Source organism: Scyliorhinus canicula, chromosome 14 (genome assembly GCF_902713615.1).
Source record: "Scyliorhinus canicula chromosome 14, sScyCan1.1, whole genome shotgun sequence".
In the NCBI taxonomy this organism is placed as follows: Eukaryota; Metazoa; Chordata; class Chondrichthyes; order Carcharhiniformes; family Scyliorhinidae; genus Scyliorhinus; species Scyliorhinus canicula.
In genome coordinates this window covers 33,198,234-33,220,935 of record NC_052159.1, presented here as the reverse complement: position 1 = coordinate 33,220,935, position 22,702 = coordinate 33,198,234, and the positions used below count along the sequence as shown (strand labels likewise).

Genomic DNA, 22,702 nt, shown 5'->3' with positions numbered 1-22,702 from the left:
AGGGGGGTGGAGAGGACTGACTAGGGGAGGGGAGGAACATCGGGTATCGCTGTATGCGGATGATCTACTGCTGTACGTGGCAGACCCAGAAGGGGGAATGCCGGAGATAATGGAACTATTAGCAGAGTTTGGGGACTTTTCGGGGTACAAACTAAATTTGGGCAAAAGTGAGGTTTTTGTGATACACCCGGGGGACCAGGGAGAGGGAATTGGGGGACTCCCCTTCAAGCGAGCAGGAAAAAGAGCTTTAGGTACTTAGGGGTGCAGGTGGCAAGGAACTGGGGGACCCTCCATAAGTTGAACTTTTCCAGGCTGGTGGAACAGATGGAGGAGGAATTTAAGAGGTGGGACATGGTACCGCTGTCGCTGGCGGGGAGGGTGCAGTCAATCAAAATGACGGTCCTCCCAAGGTTCTTGTTTTTATTTCAGTGCTTGCCCATCTTCCTCCCTAGGGCCTTCTTCAAAAAGGTGACGAGTAGCATCATGAGCTACGTGTGGGCGCACGGCACCCCAAGGGTGAGGAGGGTCTTTTTGGAGCGGAGTAGGGGCAGTGGAGGGCTGGCACTACCCAATCTCTCGGGGTATTACTGGGCGGCAAATGTGTCGATGGTGCGCAAGTGGATGATGGAAGGGGAGGGGGCAGCTTGGAAACGAATGGAGAGGGCGTCCTGTGGCAACACAAGCCTGGGGGCCCTAGTAACGGCACCATGGCCGCTCCCCCCCACGAGGTACACCACGAGCCCGGTGGTGGCGGCCACCCTCAAGATATGGGGGCAGTGGAGGCGACACAGGGGGGAAAAGGGAGGTCTGTTGGCGGCGCCAATAAGAGGGAACCATAGATTCATCCCGGGGAACATCGACGGGGGATTTCAGAGCTGGTACAGGGTGGGCATACGGCAGCTGAAGGACCTGTTTATAGAGGGGAGGTTTGCGAGCCTGGGAGGGCTGGAGGAGAAGTTTGAGCTCCCCCCGGGAAACATGTTCAGATATTTACAAGTGAAGGCATTTGCTAGGCGGCAGGTGGAGGGGTTCCCCCTGCTCCCCAGTAAGGGGGCGAGTGATAGAGTGCTCGCGGGGGTCTGGGTCGGAGGGGGGAGGATATCGGACATCTACAAGATAATGCAGGAGGCGGAGGAAGCATCGGGGAAGGAGCTGAAAGCCAAGTGGGAAGGGGAGCTGGGAGAGCAGATAGACGACGGGACGTGGGCGGATGCACTGGAGAAGGTCAATTCTTCCTCCTTGTGTGCGAGGCTGAGCCTCATTCAATTTAAGGTGCTGCATAGAGCTCACATGACGGGGACAAGGATGAGCCGGTTCTTTGGGGGTGAGGACAGGTGTGTCAGATGTCGGGGAAGCCCAGCGAACCATGTGCATATGTTCTGGGCATGTCCGGTGCTGGAAGGGTTCTGGAAGGGGGTGGCAAGGACGGTGTCGAAGGTGGTGGGGTCCAGGGTCAAACCAGGATGGGGGCTTGCGATCTTTGGGGTCGGGGTAGAACCGGGGGTACAGGAGGCTAGGGAGGCCGGAATACTGGCCTTTGCGTCCCTAGTGACTCGACGAAGGATATTAATTCAATGGAAGGATGCGAGGCCTCCAAGCGTTGAAACTTGGATTAACGATATGGCTAGCTATATTCAGCTAGAAAGGATCAAATTTGCCCTGAGAGGGTCGGTACAGGGATTCTCCAGGCGGTGGCAACCTTTCCTTGACTTTTTAGATCAGAGATAGGCGTTCGGGGACGTGGCAGCAGCAACCCGGGGGGGGGGGGGGGGGGGGGGGGGGCAGCAATGGTCGTGGGGGGACATGCACGACTGTAACGCGGGCAAGTCTGCTCGCTGCTCATGTGTGAAACTGTAGGCTGCCTTGTTTGTTAAGTTGTTGCTTGGGGGGGTGGGGGGGGGGGGGGGGAGGCCTCGTGCGCGCGAGAGGGCGGGCGAGGGAGGGATATTTGCCTAGAGGGATTATGTTGTAAATAATTTAAAAATTAGTAGGGGTAAATGTTTGTATGGAAAAACTCTTTCAATAAAAATTATTTTAAAAAAAAAAGAGCCATGTATAATTGTATTACATTTGAGATTATGTGTGCTACCTATTTACAAAAACTAATAGCCGTTTGCCAGGTGGAATAAAATCTAAAGTATTAAGGCCAGGAGGGCAAACTATCAGCATTGACTATTGCTTCAACATCCAAATAGAACATTCACATTTCTTCAATCCGCACACATTTAATAATTAAGAACATTTGAAATATAACAGCTGTGTCCTCTTCTGGCTCAAGGCCACAACTACCTAAAAACAAAAGATTAAGCAACTGTGTGAATTTGTAGATAAAAGGAATGAAAATCAACCATTCGACCACCTGGCACATGCTGTAGAATACACAGTTGAGGGAAATGGACTTGCTATTCTTATTCTATTCTAAACGTGTTTCTGGACATCTTGCTATATTGGGCAGAATCTTTCATTCTGGAGACCATGTCTGGTGGAGGGTGATAAAGTGTTTCTCATTGGGCAGTGAGGTGGCTGAACACATGCAATAGTCTGGTGTCCAGCTCGTTAAATATGCATCTGTCAATGAAATCTATTTGAGAATTAATTGCAGCTTTCCCCACATCTCCAAGCCAGGATGCCAGAGCTTGGCCTGTCTAGACTGGCATCCCCAAGCTACCCTTGTAAGTGAAGCCCATCCTGGAGGTCCCCTTCAAAACATGGCTCCACATTCTTAAAAAAAAAAGTCTTGGCAACCATGGGAGAACCCTCTGGCAGGCAATTGTCAATCAGCCTCCATGAGCCTAGACAATATGTTTGGACAGCCTAGCAATAATTTGTATCTTATAAGCCATGACCATTGGACTGGGAGTATGGAGGTTGCAGGTAGCTCTCGTCAAGCATCTGTGGACCTTGAATTATTTAACCTCCATCCCTTTTTTCAAGCCCTTGTCAGGAACAGATAGCCAATCACACCATGTGCCCTAGGCCCAAACATCTCAAGCTACTTCAATGATCGTCCTTCCATTAGAAGTAAGGTTAAGGGGGGTTGGGTTACGGGTATAGGGTGGATACGTGGGTTTGAGTAGGGTGATCATTGTTCGGCACAACATTGAGGGCCGAAGGGCCTGTTCTGTGCTGTTCTATGTTCTAAGGTCAGAAGTGGGGATGTTCACTGATGATTACACAAATTTCAGCACCATTCATGACTCCTCAGATGCTGAAGCAGTCTATTTCCAAATGCAGCAAGACCTGGACATTATCCAAGCTTGGCCAGATAAGTGGCAAGTAATATTTAACCATCTCCAATGTGAGAATCTAACCATTGGCCGTTGATGTTCAATGGCATTATCACTAAATCACCCATGATCAATATCAATTGATCAGAAACTAAACTGGACCTGCCATATAAATACTGTGGCTACAAGAGCAGGTCAGAGACTAGGAATCCTGTGATGAGTAATGCTCTTCTCCTCTCCCCAAAGCATGTCCATAATCTACGAGGCACAAGTCAGGAGTGTGATGGAATACTCTCCCCTTGCTTGGATGAGTGCAGCTCCAACACCACAAGCAGCTCGACACTAACCCAGTCAAATGCAGCCCACTTGATTGGCACTCTACCCACAAACACTCACTCCCACTAACGTACAGTCGCAGCAGTGTATGGTCTACAAGATGCACAGCAGGAAATCACCAAGGCTTTTTCGGCAGCACCTTCCAAATGACTTCCACCATCCGATAGGACAAAGAAAGCAGACACATGGGACCACCAGCTGCACATTCCCCTCCAAGCACTCACTATATCGGACTTGGAAATATATAGTCATTCTTTCACTGGGTTAAAATCCTGGAACACTCTCCCTAAACAGCACTGTGTACCTACTGCAGCGGTTCAAAGCAGCAGCTCACCAATACTTTCAAGAGATATTAGGGGTTGGCAATAAACACCAACTCAGTCAGCAAACCCCATATCCCATGAATGAATACAAAAAGCGCAGCCAAAGAATTTCCACATAAATGCGTACCACTAGTCATGCTCCTTCAGAAAGAATTTGACCCTCAAAATCAGTAATCAGCCGAGCCTTGTTCTTCATGGTTTGTTCAAGGAGTAATAGGGTGCCCTTTTCCCCCACACTTTGAAACCCTTTCCATATTGGTATTTTTCAATACTTGGGTTTTCTAATCCCATCATTATTCAGTACAGCCAAAGATGGCCAATACCTTCCAACTTCCCGGTCACCCACTATGTTCTTCCCATCCTTCACCAGATACTGCCTCCTAACTCCACTCCCTGCTGTAACCATTCAGTTTGCCCCCATTACCCTTGACTCCATCACATTTCATATGGATATTCCTGTTTTTTCCACCCAATGTTCTCTTCAATCTTTGATGCCCCCATGCCCTTTGTTAACCTGATCCCTCCCCTTCCAAGGCCACCTGCAGAGACCAGCCCCCACCCACTCATCGAAACCATCCAATACACAACCATGGCTTTAAAATGACCAACTTGGCAGATCCAAATGCCTCCTCTGAATGTGACCGTGCCCTCTGCGTGCCAGTACCAAGCCCCAAACTAACATGACAATGCCCTAGTTGACTGGCCTTGCCCTATATACACAATTCTACGCATGACTGTCACTGCCCTAGTACAGGACTCACATGGCCTGCATTGACCCCGAGAAAGCATAGCTTAGTTTCTTCCATGCCTCCAGTGCCCAACCTCAGCATAGATGGTACTACAGGTACCCATTATACATCAGTAATAGTGTGCAGCATGAGGGCATAGTGGTTACCACTATGGCTTCACAGCACCAGGGTCCCAGGTTCGATTCTCGGCTTGGGTCACTGTGCGGAGTCTGCACGTTCTCCCCGTGTCTGCGTGGGTTTCCTCCCGGTGCTCCGGTTTCCTCCCACAAGTCCTGAAAGACGTGCTATTAGGTATTTCGGATATTCTGAATTCTGTGTACTCGAACAGACGCCGGAATGTGGCGACTAGGGGCTTTTAACAGTAACTTCATTGCAGTGCTAATGTAAGCCTACTTGTGACAAAGACTATAAAAAATAAATAATTTTAAAAAGGAAGATGAAAATAGCAGCAGCTGCTGACCTCAAGTTGTGATGAAAAAGTGGAACTCGCCAGGTACGTGCCACTTATTTACTGCAGTGAAACCGAATGTTCGAATTGACCGCTGGTGGGGATTATATATTTGGAGGGGAAACATGATTCTGGCTTATTAATGAGCATTCATTGAATGGGAATGAATTCCAACACTACGCACAGCACGCAACTCGGCTTGCCTCGAACATTGGGAGAATAAAATTTCAAACTAACTTCCCGCCTTTTGGCAGATGATTTCATTTTCCCATTGCACCAAATTAAGTGCCCCCACCCACCCGTCCATCATGATTCTCGCTGTGAGGAAGTCCAACCACTTACTGCATTCCAACCTTTAACTAAATATCCCTGAAAGAATGCACCGTGCTTCAGAGGAGATGTTAAACTGACGAGGTCCGATGGAAGCAAAGATCTCGTGCCATTAATCTGAAGAACAGAAGTGGTGTCACTTTGGGTGTCCCTTCACCATCATTCAATAACTGGTCATCATTGAAATGCTCCTTCGGGGAATTTACTCAGTGTACATCACCTTCTCGATGTTTCTCGCATTAAACCAGTAACTACACTTCAAAAATAGATTCAATTCACCGTAAAGCACTTTGGGGAGTTCAGATGTAGTAAATAGCACTACATAAATCTAAGTAATTTATTAAAACTTTGAATTTCAAGAACTTGGATTTAAGATGTTTCAAAAAAGAAAAATGCGTACAAGGCAGGAAGCTATCTACACAATTACAGGATCTGTTGCCTTTTACCCAATATCACAGAAACAAACCACAGCAAATAAAGAAAACACTTTGATAATACCAGTCCCTCTGCCCGAATGCTTAAAAGCAGTAATTAATGGATTCTTCTTTGACGTTAGTTATTGTTACATAGGCAACCACTGCAGCCAGTTAGTTTAACCTCAGCGATGGGGAAACTTTTCAAACAATAATAATGAGGGACAAAATTAACAGGCATTTGGGCTGAGCAGCTACATGGATACAAAATTGGCTGAGTGACAGGAAGTGGCGATTAATGGGCGAGAGGAAGGTTTGCAGTGGAGGTCCCCAGGGGCTCGGGTGTTACGACCCTCGCTCTTTCAAATAAATATTGGTGGAATGGGAAGACATGCGACAGATTAAATTAAATGCAGCAAACTACAAATTCATTTTGGTAGGAAGAACACGGAGGGACAATACAAAATAAATCAGCATCGACTACACTTTCAGAAGTACTTCTTCACTTCAAAACATTGGTGGATGGCCAGAGATCACGAAACGGCATTATATAAACACTGGAGAATTGACATGTATGAACTAGAATTCCCAACTAGAGGGAAATTCACTTTTGAGCTCTCAAATCGATCACTGTGCACAAAGAAAGGTTATTGCCCCAGAAAACAAAGCATTAGTTTCTTAAGCTCATACAGAATAGAATTTTATTGTTACATACAATAGATATGGAACACCAGATATTGTGCCTCAACTCAACCCATCAGTAATGTTGAATAGCAAAGTGCCGACAGTATAAACCTGAATATCTTCTGTTTGAGGCAAGGATGCTATTATCAAAATCAAGCAGATGCCCATTAGGAGTATGGAAAGTAGCTCACCGTGAATTGAATAAATCCGTATGCTTTTCATTTTTAGCTTCTTCTGTGGTGGGGTTTGCCGTTTGTACTCATTTTTCATTACTTCATAATAGCCAACATACCTACTCTGTAAGGCAAGAGAAGTTTCAAATTTCGTGCATCATGACATATCCTTCAGCAACTTGCTTTTCTATACAACTTTCAGGGTAGATCTTAGGTTTGGGCAGTATAGTAATAAACTGTTCCTCTAGTCAGGGATTCAGGAATTTAGGCTGGGATTTTCCAGTTCCATATTGGCGGGATCTGCCACAGAGATGCAAAAATTTGGCGCACCAGCAAAATGTCCACTGACCTTTGGCAGAAATTAGTGGGAATGGAAAATCCCGACCCGAATGTAGGTGGATTCAAACTTGGCATGTTACGTTTGTCAGTAGTGATAATACTTGGGAATATGCAGTCAAATAAAGCTCTGGTATGAAGGAATAGTGATAACACTTGGGCATATGCAGTCAAATAAAACTCTGGTATGAAGGAATAGTGATAATACTTGGGAATATGCAGTCAAATAAAGCTCTGGTATGAAGGAATAGTGATAATACTTGGGAATATGCAGTCAAATATAGCTCTGGTATGAAGGAATTTTGCAACGGATAGCATAGGAAAAGTTGAACAACACGTAGAATCCAGACATTCTAATACATTAGGAATGGAGCAACACCTACTCCCTCCAAAAAAAAAGAGGCGCGATAATAAAACAATCTAATTTTGAATATTACCTGGGAGGGAGTTTCCACCCCTTGAAATTTTGAACTGACACTTGTATCAGTTCTTCTTTCTCCAAAATAATCTAAACTTTCCTATTAGAAAGAGGACAAAAATATTACAAGATTATAGTTATTTAATGCACTTGAGGATGCAGACATCATCCAAGTCTTAAATCAATTAAATTACGATGATTAGTGTGCAAAAAAGGTCTCAACTAAAGTTCACAGAAAATGTTGCAAAACTTCTCCCACAAGATTAGTTTACCTTTGCATTTTCAAATTGATCACTGTCAATCAGCCAGGTACAGACCATTGTTCCAGTCCTGCCTAAAAACAAAATTCAGATAAACTTGTAGTTTAAAACCAACCGGATACAGAATTTAAACAATGGTTGTGGGATAATGGAAAAACTACACCATAACCCCAACTAGCTGTTGTTTCACACACCAGGTCATTATCTCCATCAGTTACTACAAGTTACAGCCCTATAACCAAAAAGCCATAGGAACATTTTAATTGTGATTTTTGAAAAAAAAGGGTCAACCCATTCTAGATTAAAGTTCATTGCAAGATTCTGTCCAACATTAAATTATTTCAAGCTAGATTTAAGACATTCCAATAATCATTTATACAGCATCTTTTGAGTGCAAAAAAAAAACCCCAGAGAATGCAGCATCTGTAGGGCGAGTGAGAGAGTGTGAAACCGTTAAAGTAGAGGCTGTATGACAGACTCAGACTCAAAACATTAACACAGTTTCACTCCACAGATGCTGCCAGTCCGGTGGAGGTTATCCAGCATTTTCAAGTTTTTATTTCAGATTTCCAGCATTTGCAGTATATTGCTTTTAGAGCACTGTTTTACATTTGAAATTTCCAGTGGTCACTGATGAGCAAATTTTGTAATCCTAGGGATCTGTAGTCACAGGGAGCCAAGACGAGATGCAGAATGTCAGGAATTCCAATTCTGACACATTCACTGCAACCATCATTCTTCGATACAATTGCAGGATTACCCCTAATTATCTCCTTTTCCCCCAATGCTGACTGCTGAGTGTTCCCAGGTAAGGGGTCTGAATATAGAAGGAATCTCTTCTATATTCAGACCCCTTACCTGGGAACACTCTCTCAGCAGTCAGCACTAGATGAAAATAAATAGTTTTTTTCCTGGTGGGGTTCCAGGGAAGTGTATTCTCATGTTAATGGATAATTTTATAGGAATTTCTTAGGAATAGGAATTTCATAGGAAAGTTACAGAGAAGGTACTCAGAAGTTACTCTTTCTAGCCTTAATTACACAAATTCTGCCATAACCTTCATTCTAAAACTTTTGCCCACTTTTGTCACAGAAATGGAACCTTCATTATGCCATTTCCCACTTACTATTTCCCCAAAGTTTCATTCTTACCTTTTTAGTTAGTAAATGCAGTATTAGTAAACCTTAAATTTGGTTTGAGACTATTTGTTTATAAATGTGTTTTTCCTTTACAAGACCATCATTTCATGGCAAGATTCCTCGAGATCACGAGAACAGTGTCACGGGAATGTCACTTTTAGAAATGCTCGTCTTCTCAAGTGGCTGCAGTGATGTCATTGTGTGGGTGGTGCTGGGCTCTGGCTCTGCTTTTTATTTTTGTTTGAGCTGGAAGCTGTTTTGTGGCTCTTAGTTTAACTTTTGGTTTTCAGTTGGGGAGCTGCATTCAAACCAAGGTGGTGTATTTTGGTCTCTCTCTCTGCATGCTAAAGAATGCCTCCAGATCACTTGACAATTTCAAAGTGATACCCATTTCTGTAAGGAATGCAAGTCTACTGTTTTTGTAGGAAGAAAGGGCGTTTGGCTTATGGATGTTGTTAGGAAAGTTACTAAGGGTCACCTATAGAGTACTGTATCTTTTGGGGGGGGGTGGTATTTGTGTTGGTAGTTGATAAGGTGTTTACTGTGTGTTTAAAAAATGTTAACTGGATTCATAGAATAAACATTGTTTAGTTCAGAAATACTCAAAGATCTCTATCGCATAACACCTGGAAAGTGGGCCCTTGTGCTCCTCATACTCTATTAAAAGTTGTGGGTCAGTTGAACTCCATGATATACTTTGTTGTTCTCTAAACCCTGGCCCATAACAGTCAAACAGTTGTTTTTGCTGACAGCTCACCAGAAAAGTGTGTTAGTGTCACTCTGACAAATTGTTCAAACTTCAACATGCAAATGGAGGGGTAAAATTGATAGGAAGCTATCATCCCATTATCAGAAGATGGCATTAGTTGATGATTTATATAGTGTGCCATTTGCAACATAACAGTTTCCTCCAAATCCTGAATTCTAATTTCTGACCCTCTTGTACAGTTAGTAAAATCCCAGGTGATGGATGTTGGGGTGCTAATATGGACTTTAGTCTGCTGCCCTAAATGCAGTGCTGGGCAGTGAAATCAGCACAGCTGCCAACCAACCTCAAGACACCATCCAATGCAGGAAGTGGATTAATGATCTTATCCACTCCATCAGAGCAAGTCCTCTCAGCTCCTTCCCCATCAAACTCAGCATGGCATCATGTACTAAACCGCTACTCTTCACCAATCTCACCCATTCACTCGCAGGAGACACCCATCAACACCTTCAACAAGACTTATTACCATTTCATCTGTCCTGCGATGCACAACATCAGTCCCTTTGGGGCAGATACACTACACACAGGGGACATGCCTTTCACACAACCTCGGCTCCATCCCTGCTCAGTATTTCTCTTTTCTATAACGGCCAAACTTGCACTAAAAAGTGAGAAGCAGCCCAGACCAGTGGAGGAGCATCAGAAATATTCATTCCCAGCATCGCCGAGAGACTCAGGAAGAGCCACAGCTCTCACCTGCGCCCTCCACCAGTGCAGAGATTCCCTCAGTGAGGCATAGTTCAAGTTAGACTTGGGGTGACTTTCTGGAGAACACCTCACTGACAAGTTCCTGCAGCAGTCAGAGGCAGGGACAGCCCAGGTCTCCTGTAATCGCCCGGAGACCAGCCACCTACTCTGTCCCCGTCAGAGGAGCCTCCGGAAGCAGCTGTCAGCTCTCTGGTGGGAATGCAACACCAGGTGACAGGCGAATCAGGTAGAGCTTCGAGAGCCTCTCAGTAGAGTAGAGTGCACGATGGAGGAGCCCGTCAGCATTCTGTCTGATGTTGTGGCTCCAACATACAAGCATCTAGAGCCCACCATGGGAAGGTTGGTGACCACCATGGAGACCGCTGTGTGGCATGCACTCCATGGCCCCACACGAAGCACCTAGAGCTCACTTCAGGTGTCGCATCTCCAGGCGTCAGTCTGGGGACCTGGCACCCACGGGGGGGGGGGGGGGGGGGGGGGGGGGAGAACGGGACGTCAGTCAGTCACCCTTGGGCCTCCATTCAGGATATTCCCAAGGGTCACCTACATGCAGCCGCTCAGAGGCCACTTGGCCCACACCAGCTCCAACAGTGCAAGCAGTGACTGTGCTCTCAGCAGAAGACCCTCATGATGCTGGGGCCCTCCAGGGGCCGTCTGTCACTGTCATCAGGTAGCAGACTGCCTCTGCTGCAGATATTGCTGCTGCACCAAGGCATAGTGCTCGGATTATGTCAAGAAAGTGCTGCATCATTAAATAAATTGCATTTTGAAAATCATTCCATGCGTATGAAAATCTTAGGCCAGCATTTATTGCCTCCCTAATTGCCTATGCGAAGATGGTGGTGAGATGCTTCCTTGAACCAGTGCAGTCCATGTGGTGTAGGTACTGTACTGTTTGGGAGAGAATGCCAGAATTTTGACCCATTGACAGCAAAAGAACGATGATATATTTCAAAGTCAGGGTGGTGAGGAACCTCCAGGTGGTGGCTTCCCAGACATCTGATGCCCACATCCGCCTAGGTGGTAGTGGTTACGGGTTTGGAATGTGCTGTTTAATGAGCCCTGGTGAGTTCCTGCAGTGCATCTTGTAGATTGCATACACTATTGTGCACGTTGGTGGCAGAGGAAGTGAATGTTTGTAGAAGGGGTGCCAATCAAGTGCTACTTTGTCCTGGATGGTATCGAGCTTGTTGTTGGAGCTGCACTCATCCAGACAAGTGGGGAGTATTCCATCACACTCCGGATTTGTGCCTTGCAAGTGGTGTACAGGTGGCAAATTACTCGCCGTAGGATTCCTAACCTTTAACATTCTCTTTATATTTATATGGCCAATCCAGTTCAGTTTGTGGTCAATGGTAACCCCAAGATATGGATTGTGAGGGATTCAGTGATAGTAATGCCATTTAATGCCAAGGGGCGATGGTTTGATTCTCTCGTTGGAGTTGGTCATTGCCTGGCACTTGAGGCATGAATGTTACTTTCCACTCGTCAGCCCAAGCGTGGATATTGTACAGGTCTTGCTGCATTTGTACTAAGTAGTCACGAATGGAGCATAACATTCATAAGCGGTGGGCAGCATGGTGGCACAGTGGTTAGCATTGCTGCCTATGGCGCTGAGGACCCGGGTTCGAATCCCAGCCCTGGGTCACTGTCCGTGAGGAGTTTGCACATTCTCCCAGTGTCTGCGTGGGTTTCACCCCCACAACCCAAATGATGTGCAGGATAGGTGGATTGGCCACGCTAAATTGGAAAATAATAATTGGGTACTCTAAATTTATTTTTAAAAACATTCATTAGCGGACATCCCCACATCGGACTGTGTTGGAAGAAAGTCATTGATGAAGCAACTGAAAATGGCTGGGCCTAGGACACTACCAGTCCCCAGGACTGAGATGACTGACCTCCAACCATCACAACCACCTTCCTTTGTGCTAGCTATGACTCCAACCAGTGGAGCGTTTTTTCCAGATTCCCATGGACTCTGGTTTTGCAAGGGCTCCTTGATGCCATACTCTATTAAATGTTGCCTTGATGTCAAGGGCAGTCAGTCATTCTCCCCTCACCTCTTGGCCAATTGATCAAGATCCTGTTGCAGTCTTATATAACCTTCTTCACTATCCTTGCTCCAGCAGGGTGGTGTACAGCGCATCAGGAGCAGCGCAGCACTGCGGCAGAAGTCTCCTGCTGCACTCATTCTAAAGTTTCCAGTGATCAGAGAATTGCCTTGTGCATGCCACACTTTAGCAACTGGGTTTCAAGCCAATGCAATTCCACACTGGTGTGAATGATTGGGAGGCCTGACAGGCAGTTGTTTAATGAGCATTCATGAGATGCAACCGAATGCAACAAAAAAAAAGTGTCCACACCACCAGCACTCAGTAAGAGAATTGCACCCTGATGTTCCACCGGGAGCGTTCCAACTTTCCTGCTCCTGTTAGATTCTCCACTCCCTCCTGCCACCAATTTCAAAAATTCTAAGTTTCACAAACCAAAAATAGACACCAAAAGTATCAATAAAAGGCAAGTTTGGTGGAACAACACACATTTCCTTCTCATTCATATTCTGCGCCATAATATTTAATAAATTCTATGCAACTAGCAGAGGATTACTTCAGTTTCTCATACCTAGTCCCTCAGCATGAATTCTTCTGCTGGTGGCTCATTTCAAGTTTTGATCCTCCAATAGTAAATTAGTTTCAGAATCCAATATTCAAGCAGGTCACTGAACTAGCTCTGTTAACCAGAACTTCAGGAACACAGCATTTAACTTCAGGCCAATAAATCATTAATGCATAATAAACAAATAATTTACTTCTGTTACACACTGTTTAACTGTGTGCTAATACGTCATAGTGATATTAGACCCTCCTTTCTGGAAACTTAGCTCAAATGCACAAGCAATTGAGTAAAGTGATTGGGGATCATTTGTTGAACCAAAACAGTTGACATTTTTCCCCATTATTTAAAATCACAAAAATTAATGTGTTGAACCTTTTCAATTTTCATCAAGGCCAAAGAAAATTCTAGAAACTACTGCATCTAATTCACTTGCTACAGTCGGGTTGAGTCTTGCCAATGTTGTTGCCTCCCAGCTGAAGTTTCTTTAAGTGACACAGCAAGCAAGTTTTTTTTCCTCTCTCTCTCCGGCTTCTAACGGATTTAAAAGCTTGCTTTTTCTTTGATCAGCTGTCTCCACAGGCCTCACTCTTGCCTTTTAAAGAACCCCTGGTCACATCACCAATCACCCTCCAGTCCTTGCCATCTTGTTTAGCAAGTTTTGAAAATGGCCCACCTTCTCCCACCCCCACATCTCAAACCAATGCAGCTGCTGACCCATACACCAGTTAGGCCAAAGACTTTCCCTAACCATTTCATGACTACCCCAACATCTTTTCTTCCCTTTTACCCATTAAGCTTCGTAGTATAGCAGTGCACTGAACAGTTTAGGTTATGTACACAATTTCTAGAGGCAAAGGATGTGCATCACCCTTTCATCCAGAGCGCCTCGACATTGGCCAAGGTCTTTCGATAAACAACAGCATGACCCAGTGCCCTTTCTGTACATTAACAGAAGGCTCAAACCAAACTGGTGCACACAAAAGTCTGTTATAGTATCAGGGGTGTTGTCTTTTAGACAGGATGTTAAATTGAGGACCCACTGCTCTCGGGAGTTTAAATCATTCAATGGTAACATTTGAAAAGGAACTCTGCTGCTCGTGAAAGCTTGCTATGTGTAAATTGGCTGCGGTCTACACTACAATGACTTGTGAAGCACTTGGGATATTCAGGAGACATAAAAAGCACTTTTTAAAAGTTCATTTCCCAAGATAGTGTTCTTCATTACAGGCAAATGAGGTACAAATATATCCAATTTCACACCACTTCTTGACCTCTAAAATAACTACCAAGTAAAACTGCAACTCTGCAGATACATTTGGACAAAAAAAACAAATAGTCCAGTTAGTTAAGCCAAATGGTCCCATTTATTCTGCTGCAGGCGGCACAGGTTTTGTACGGTGGAATTGTCCAAGGCTTGCTCCCCTAGAAAATTGTAAAATTCCCCATTGAAAAAATTCACATTGAGCGCCTTGACATTTTAGAATTGATATATTATATTTGGATTTTCAACTGACCAAATCAGACTATTTCCACCAAAGTAACCTGCGACATTTAACTTTGCAAGTCAGCCGAGTCTAGTTCACAGAACTACTCCATAGTTCATGGATTTTCTGCAAACTCATTTCATACCAACACTCCGATCTCCTCTTGCTCCTCTTCCCCCCCCCCCCCCCCAAACCAATTCAATAAGGTACTCCTTCCCCACCCCCCAATCCAAAACAAGTGGTCTACAACATGCACGACTCATTCAAATTGTGAAATTCCCTTGTCCCACATCGCAAAACAGTGCTCCCAGTTTCGAAAATCCAAGCACTTTTCTATTGAAGATGAGTAAATCGGAGAACCTTCAGAGAAATATCCCAAAAATAAGAAATAGGAGTATCCATATGCCCCATCGAGCCTGTACCAACCATTCAACCATCATGGTCGATCTTAGACTTAAATTCCATTCGGAATCTACAGTGCTGAAGGAGGCCATTCAGCCCATCGAGTCTGCACCAGCCCTTAGAAAGAACACCCATGCCGATAACCCACCTAACTTTTGGACGCCAAGCGGCAATTTAGCATAGTCAACCCACCTAACCTGCATAGCTTTGGACTGTGGGAGGAAACCAGAGCACCCGGAGGAAACTCATGCACAGGGAGAAAGTACAAGCTCCACACAGACAATCACCCGAAGCCAGAATTGAACCTGGGACCCTGGAGCTGTGAGGCAGCAATGCTAACCACTGTGCCACCCTGCCACCCATAAGGGACTTTTCACTGTAACTTCATTGAAGCCTACTTGTGACAATAAGTGATTATTATTATTATTATATCATCCCCGCGACACCAAAATATCTGCCTATACTGGCTTTAAATCTATTTGACACTGGAGCATCTACAACCTCTCTGGGGTAGAGAATTCCAAAGATTCAACAAAATGTCTCCTCATCTCAGTCCTAAATGATCAGCCTCTCCTCCTGAAACTGTGCCCATGTTTTAGATTCCCAACTAATGGAAACAATCTCTCAAGTGGCCACCCTATTAACCCCTTCAGAATTTTGTAGTTCTGAAGGCGATCTCCCTTCATTCTTCTAAACTTCAGAGAATAGAAGCCCAATTTACTCAGCTTCTCATCAGATCGCAACGTCCTCATCCCAGGGACCAACTTCGTGAACCTTCACTGTACCACTTCTAATGCAAATACTATCCTTTCTTAAAATGTGAAAAGCAAAACTGCGGACAGTACTCCAGATGTGGTTTCATCTTATGACAATAGCAAGACTTCATTATTCTTGCCCCTTCAAACCCCTGAAATCAAGGCAAACATGCAATTTGCCATCCTAATTGCTTGCTGGACCTGCATGTTAACTTTCTGCATTCCTTTTATGAGCATAGCCAAGTCGCTTGAACACTTACAGGATGCACACACAAGGTATACTACATCTACTGTTTCCCTTTATCTACCCTACTAACTACATCCCTAAATTCCAAATGAATTTGTCAAGCATAATTTCCCTTTAGTAGAATCATGTCGACTTGTTATAATCATACTCTGCTTTTCCAAGTGCATTGTTAAGACTTCCTTGACCCGCAGTCTCTTCAGGTTGCTCAGAGATGATCATTCATGTTAATTAGCTCTGGCTATTTGGGGCAACACAGGAACCACTTTTTTCTCCTCCCCATAGACAGCAGTGAAAATTCAGAACTCTCATCCAAAAATCAATTGAATTTGATAAGTATATAACATCGGGTAAAAAGGTATACAGATCGAACGTGCAGACTCCGCACAGACAGTGACCCAAACGGGAATTGATCCTGGGACCCTGGCGCTGTGAAGCAACATTGCTAACCATTGTGCTACTGTGCCACCGTATGGAGTGGAGGTGCAGATCAACCATGAATTAGTTGAATGACAGGACAGACAAGGGACTGAATAGCCAATTATCTTCCCAGGTTAGGAGCCGAGTAATTGGGTTCCAAGGAGGGCATGAAAAAAAGCCATTACTGGATTCTCTCCATTATCTAGCTGTAAAAAAGGACATTGTGCGGAACCAATAATATTAAAAATCTGAATATTGTGTAAAAATGTCTACTGTTAACCAGAATGTCTCCTACCTTTACCACCTTTGCAATGAATCGCTATAACATTCTTCTCATCAGCAGCCATCCAATCCCGAACATTCGCTGTAAATTTCAGCATGTCCCTGATGTATAAAACATTACAAATCTTGAAAGTTCACACCAAAAGGCAATGAAAGGTTGTCTAAAGCATCTGGCCTTAAAAGAGGCAAAATAACTTACTCCAGAGCAGGCACATTGTGGTCATCAATGAAAACTCTTTCCACTCTGTAATGGAAGAATCTGGGATTGTAGCCTTTTTCACCTACCACAGAAACATCTCCGTTAGAATCAGATATTGAAAATTACTTAAATTAACTAAAATCAATAGTGTTAACCAACTGCTATGGGGGCTAACCTACTGTACTTTTACAAATCACTTCTCTAGTTTCATTTTCCTAAATTCTTGCTGCCACCTTATGGTGCAATAGCTGAAATATTCATTGGAATATAGCTTCTTCTTTTCATTCACTTCCAATATCTCTTAAGAGTACAACTTTCCCCAGACTTTCAGAGAAAGGAACAAATGAAAGTCATTCAGGATGATCTCTAAATTGAAGAAACAAAATTGGCTCAAGAACAGAAGAGAGTTGTGAATGATGGTTATTTTTCAGACCAGAGATGATTGACAACTGTGATCATCAAGTGGCAGTGCTTGGAGCACGGCTTTCAAAAAATGTTATACATTTAAATAACTTATATTTGGATATTGGAATAAAGAGTACAATTTCAATTTGCTAACGATACCGCAAAGACGATAATCAAACGGATTATATAAATTGCTTGCAATTGGACAGATAGACTAGCAGAATGGGCAGACAAGTGACAGGTGGAACTTAATAGAGAAATACAAGGATGAATTTTGGTAGGAAAGATGAAAAGGCACAATTTAGGCTCAATTCTAGACAGTCTGTAAAGAGCGTATGCTGGAACAGAACATCAGGGTTCATTGCATAATTCTTTGGAGGTGGTGGGACATATGGAGCGCGCGCTTAGGCACAGAGTACAAAAGCAGGAAGTTGTTGAACCTTCAGCTCTGGTTAGATGCATCATGTTTGTTCACTCACCACATTCAAGGAAAGGTGCAAGGGTCCTTCAGAGCGTGCACTCGAGATTTACCAGAATGGTTTCAGGGATGGAGGGTTTTAGTTAGGGTGGAGAAACTGGGCTTCTCCATGGAGAAAAGAAGGTGATTGATGAGATTTGACAAGAAGCATGCAAGAATGACAGATTTGACAAGGTAGACAGGGGAAAACTGTTCCCATTAGCTGATGGTACAAGGACCAAGGGATACAGATTAGAAAGTTTTACGCAAGAGAGACAGGGGAAATGGAAGAGATTTTTACATAGTTAGTGGCAAGATCCTGGAACTGGCAAGGATCAGGAACTCGCCATCTCCACTTCCACGACCCTCATAGGCAATTGATTGGATATTTGCAGGGAATAGACTTGCTGGGTTAAGGGATTTGCTCTACAGAGAGCTGGCATGGAATCCCTCTGTGCCACAAGTGACCAATGAATCACAGTGTTTCCAGGAACTACAGCAATAAAAATACTGGAGAGATACAGGAGGAGGAATATTTACTGTCAGCAAACAATTTAGTGTTGGGAGAACACTAGATCACCTGCAGCATGCATGACAAATAAACCGTTTTAAAATACTTGGAATTACTTCGAACTATCTGCTTCTTTATAAACGGCAACTGTATGAACACAGAAGCTTGCACTACCAATCACGTCATGAACCAAGGGTTAGTGAACTAGAATTGATAAATCACGTCACAAAAGGCTAATGAACTGAAATTCAATGAATTGGCCAGCTTTCCTCCTCTCCCATAACACATGTACTCTATCAACTTTAATGTTGCCAACACAATTTTCATTTCACTCGCATCAGCTAGAGTGGTTTATTAGAAGGTCTTTTGTGCTATGACAGATTGCCGCAGAATTCCTCTGGTATCAGCGATTACTTGCATCTTCTCACTAGGAAAATGTTTATAAATGGACTTTGGTCAGCAGTTTCCTGGGGAAAAGTTTGGGGTATAATTACGAGCAAGAATGTCTGCAGTTGCTTTGTGTTAGCCTCTTATGCCTGACCGGTCAAATTAGTAGCTTCTGCCAAGAGGGCGAGTGTTTGAACTACAAACTACTGAAACATCCCAAGTATTAGTTACATTGTTAGAAATGAAGTGTTGCGCGAGGGAGGGCTGGCTTTGCCGAGTCTGATCAATTATTACTGGGCGGCCAACATCGCTATGATAAGGAAGTGGATGGTGGGTACGGGGTCTATTTGGGAGCGGGTGGAGGCGGCTTCGTACAGGGGCTCCAGCTTGGAAGCCCTGGTCACGGTTCCTCTACCGCTGCCGCCGGCCAAGTACACCACCAGCCCAGTAGTGGTGGCGACCCTGCGGATATGGGGCCAGTGGAGGAGGCATGTGGGGGCGTCTGTCTGGGCGCCAATCTGCGACAACCATCGGTTTGCCCCCGGCAGTATGGATGGGGGGTTCCGAGTATGGCGGCGAGCAGGGGCGGGAAGGGTGGGTGATATGTTCCTGGAAGGGAGCTTCACGAGTTTGAGGAGCTTGGAGGAGAAATTTGGGTTGGTAAGGGGAAATGATTTTAGATACCTACAGTTGCGGGACTTTGTTCGTAGACAGGTCCCATCTTTCCCGCGCCTCCCGCCAATGGGGATCCTTGACAGAATAGTCTCTAGGAGGGAAGAAGGGGAGGGCAGAGTCTCGGGTATATATAAGGTGCTCATGAGGGAGGAAGGGTCCCAGACAGAGGAACTGAAACTTAAATGGGAGGAGGAGCTAGGCGGGGAATGAAGGATGGGCTGTGGGCAGAGGCCCTGAGTAGGGTAAATTCGACCGCGACATGTGCTAGGCTCGGGCTGATCCAATTTAAGGTCGTTCACCGGGCCCATATGACGGTGGCTCGGATGAGCAAATTTTTCGGGATAGAGGACAAATGTGCTAGGTGCGCGGGAGGACCAGCGAACCATGTTCACATGTTTTGGGCATGCCCTAAGTAGAGGGGGTACTGGGAGGGATTTGCGGGGATCATGTCCCAGGTGCTAAAAACAGGGGTGGTGATGAGTCCAGGGGTGGCAATTTTTGGGGTTTCGGAAGATGGAAAAAATTAAGTTCGCCTTGAGGGGATCTGTGCAGGGGTTCACCCGGAGGTGGCAACCATTTATTGACTTCTTTGCGGGAGAGTGAGCGTCAGCAGGGGGGTTGGGGGGGGGGGGGGGGGTAGAGTAGAGGAGGAGGGAAAATATGGCGGGTAGTACCGGTGGGAGGGGAGCGGGCTTGTGCAATATGTTACGATGGAAGTATTGAAAGTACGTGGATGTTTGCACATTTTTGCTTTCTTTCTGATGATGTCTAACTGTTTATAAAGCCAAAAACTACCTCAATAAAATTGTTTATTAAAAAAAAAGAAATGAAGTGTTGCTAAGTTTTCGGACTGGAAAAGTAGACAGTCACCATCTTTAATTATGCACCCCATCAGGTTCTAGTTGACCTACTCTACATCAGGGTTTGTCAAAGTGTGGGTGGTGACCCATGGGTGGATCACTGGCAAGTGTCAGGAAGGTCACGGAGTGGTCGCTTACGGTGTTCCTGCGATGGTTCCGATCGCAGAAGAAGCATCCAACGGCTGCTACCGGCATTCTTAGAATGGCAGCCGCTGCCACCTTTTAAATGCAAACAATAAATGAGGTGATGTGCAGTCTTCTGACCACAAGCAGCAGTAGTCAGCAGGTCATGTACCCTGTACGTACTTGCAGGAGGTGAATTTCTTCCATTTTCCAGCCATTATCAAGCAAGACAAGAAGGCTGTGAAGATGAATCATTTTGTCACACGAAAGAGATGGCCAGAGATAAAAATAGGCAGAGTACCCACTGTCCAGGATCTCACATCTGAAACAGCTAGAGAGAGATGTTCAGGGAGAATCCAGGGCAGGATAGAGCAGTGTTCTGTACAGAGCTCCAGGGTCTCTGGTGACCAGCCTACAAAGAAACATAACTCGGGAACAAAGCAGTATAAAGAGTTTTTATTGAGATATGGTTTTGTGAATTGTGCTAATGCAAAAAAGGATGCCAAGCCCATGTGTGTTTTATGCAGTGAAGTAATGGCAAATGAGGAGAGGTTTCAGATTTTGAAAAGAGAAGTGGTGGGTGAAAAATTCCTTTTGGAGGTTGAGACCCCAGAGTCAGTTAGTAACTTACAGCCGACTCAAACAAAAAGACTACGGTTCTGTACTTAACCTGTGGCAGCCCACGAAGCTTTCAGCATGAACAAGCATTGCCCAGGAGTACCCAGTGCTGATTTAAGTATTTTGTTGCTATTGCTCTTCATGCCAACCTAAATGCACAAGATTGGATTTTCCATTCTCAAAGATGAAGATGACACAAAGGAACTGGCTGAACTCTGCACCGGATTTCTGTGAACCTGATTGGAGTGAGATAGTGAGGAGCAAGCAGGCTCTCCTTTGACATTAAAAGATAAATGAACGTGGGTCTCAGTGAAAATTAAAGTTTGAAAAACACTGGTCTACATGCAATTCAGTCAGGCTTTTGACAAGGTCCTGCATGGAATACTGATCAAAAGCCCATGGGATCCAGAGCAGATAGGATCCAAAATTGGATTAGTGGCAGGAAACAATGGTCAAAGATTGTTTAACTGAAAGCCCATGTCTAGTGGTGTTCCACGGGATCAGTGCTGGGTCCCTTGCTGCTTGTCATGTACATTAATAATCGGGAAGCGAATGTAGGAGCTATGATCAGTAGGTTTACAGGTGACAAAAATTGGCGGCATGATAAATAGTGAGGAGGAAAGACTTAGATTGCAGGATAATATAGAAGGGCTGGTCAGAAGAGCAGAACGGTGGCAAATGAAATTTTACCTTGAAAAGTGAGGTGATGCATTTTGGGAGACTAACAAAGCACGGCAATATGCAATAACTATTCAGACCCAATGAAGTACAGGAATCAGAGGGACCTTGGCACACATGTATAAACGTCCCTGAAGATAGCAAGACAGGCATTTAAGAAGGCATACTTAAATATATTCTATGCCGTGGCTAATTAAAGAGCAGGGAGGTTATGACGGAGCTGTATAAAATGCTAGTTAGGCCACAGCTAGAGTAGAGTACTGTGTGCAATTCTGGTCTCCACCTATAGAAAAGGAATGATTTCACTGGAGGGTGAAGGAGATTCACCAAGATATTGCCTGGGCTGGAGCAGTTCAGATATCAAGAGACCCCAGAGAAGCTGGGGTTGGTTTCCTTTCAGCAGAGAAGATGGAGGGGAGCGGGGGCCCGATCCAATGGTGTTTTACAAATTTGTGAAGCGCCTAGATAGGGTGGTTGGGAGAGAATCTTTCCCCGAAGCAGAGATGTCAAAGGGACAGGGGATTTAGCGGGGACATGAGGAAAACCTTTTTTCCCCCCCCACAAAGGGGTGGCTGGAATCTGGATTCTACTGCCTGAAAAAAAGGCAGAAACCCCATCAACATTTAAGTATTTAGGAGGAGCACTTGAAATGTTATAGAACATAGAACAGTACAGCACAGAACAGGCCCTTCGGCCCTCAATGTTGTGCCGAGCCATGATCACCCTACTCAAACCCACATATCCACCCTATACCCGTAACCCAACAACCCCCCCCCAACCTTACATTTACTAGGACACTACGGGCAATTTAGCATGGCCAATCCACCTAACCCGCACATCTTTGGACTGTGGGAGGAAACCGGAGCACCCGGAGGAAACCCACGCACACAGGGGGAGGACGTGCAGACTCCGCACAGACAGTGACCCAGCCGGGAATCGAACCTGGGACCCTGGAGCTGTGAAGCATTTATGCTAACCACCATGCTACCCTGCTGCCCCTTATGGTACATAAAGTTATGGACCAAGTGCTGGAAAACGGGATGGGTGCTGGACAGCTGGTGTGGACACGATAGGACGAAGGGCCTCTTCCTGTGCTGTAAAAACTGACTCAAGGATCATCTTTTAAGGATGCTGCTGGAATGATTCATCTTTTAGCTCAGTCGCGTTTGAAACTTCGGTAGTGACAAATGCCTCAATCGGCATCACCACTCATTAAGTCAGTATCCTCTGATGCAATCATGGTTAGATCAGTCGGCTTTCATCCTGTGGC

General features: G+C 45.0%; 1 protein-coding gene across 4 annotated transcripts in view; it reads right to left on the bottom strand.

Moving 5' to 3' along the window:
- The window catches only part of tpte (transmembrane phosphatase with tensin homology), a 99,776-nt gene that overhangs the window by 11,480 nt on the left and 65,594 nt on the right, over positions 1–22,702 (bottom strand). For all 4 annotated transcript variants that reach the window (XM_038818394.1, XM_038818393.1, XM_038818392.1 and 1 more), the window contains 5 exons: positions 16,719–16,800; positions 16,533–16,621; positions 7,710–7,771; positions 7,457–7,537; positions 6,702–6,807 (listed from right to left, as the gene is read on the bottom strand). In XM_038818394.1, the coding sequence (XP_038674322.1) occupies positions 6,702–6,807; positions 7,457–7,537; positions 7,710–7,771; positions 16,533–16,621; positions 16,719–16,800 (420 nt within the window). The remainder of the gene's footprint in view (positions 1–6,701; positions 6,808–7,456; positions 7,538–7,709; positions 7,772–16,532; positions 16,622–16,718; positions 16,801–22,702) is intronic.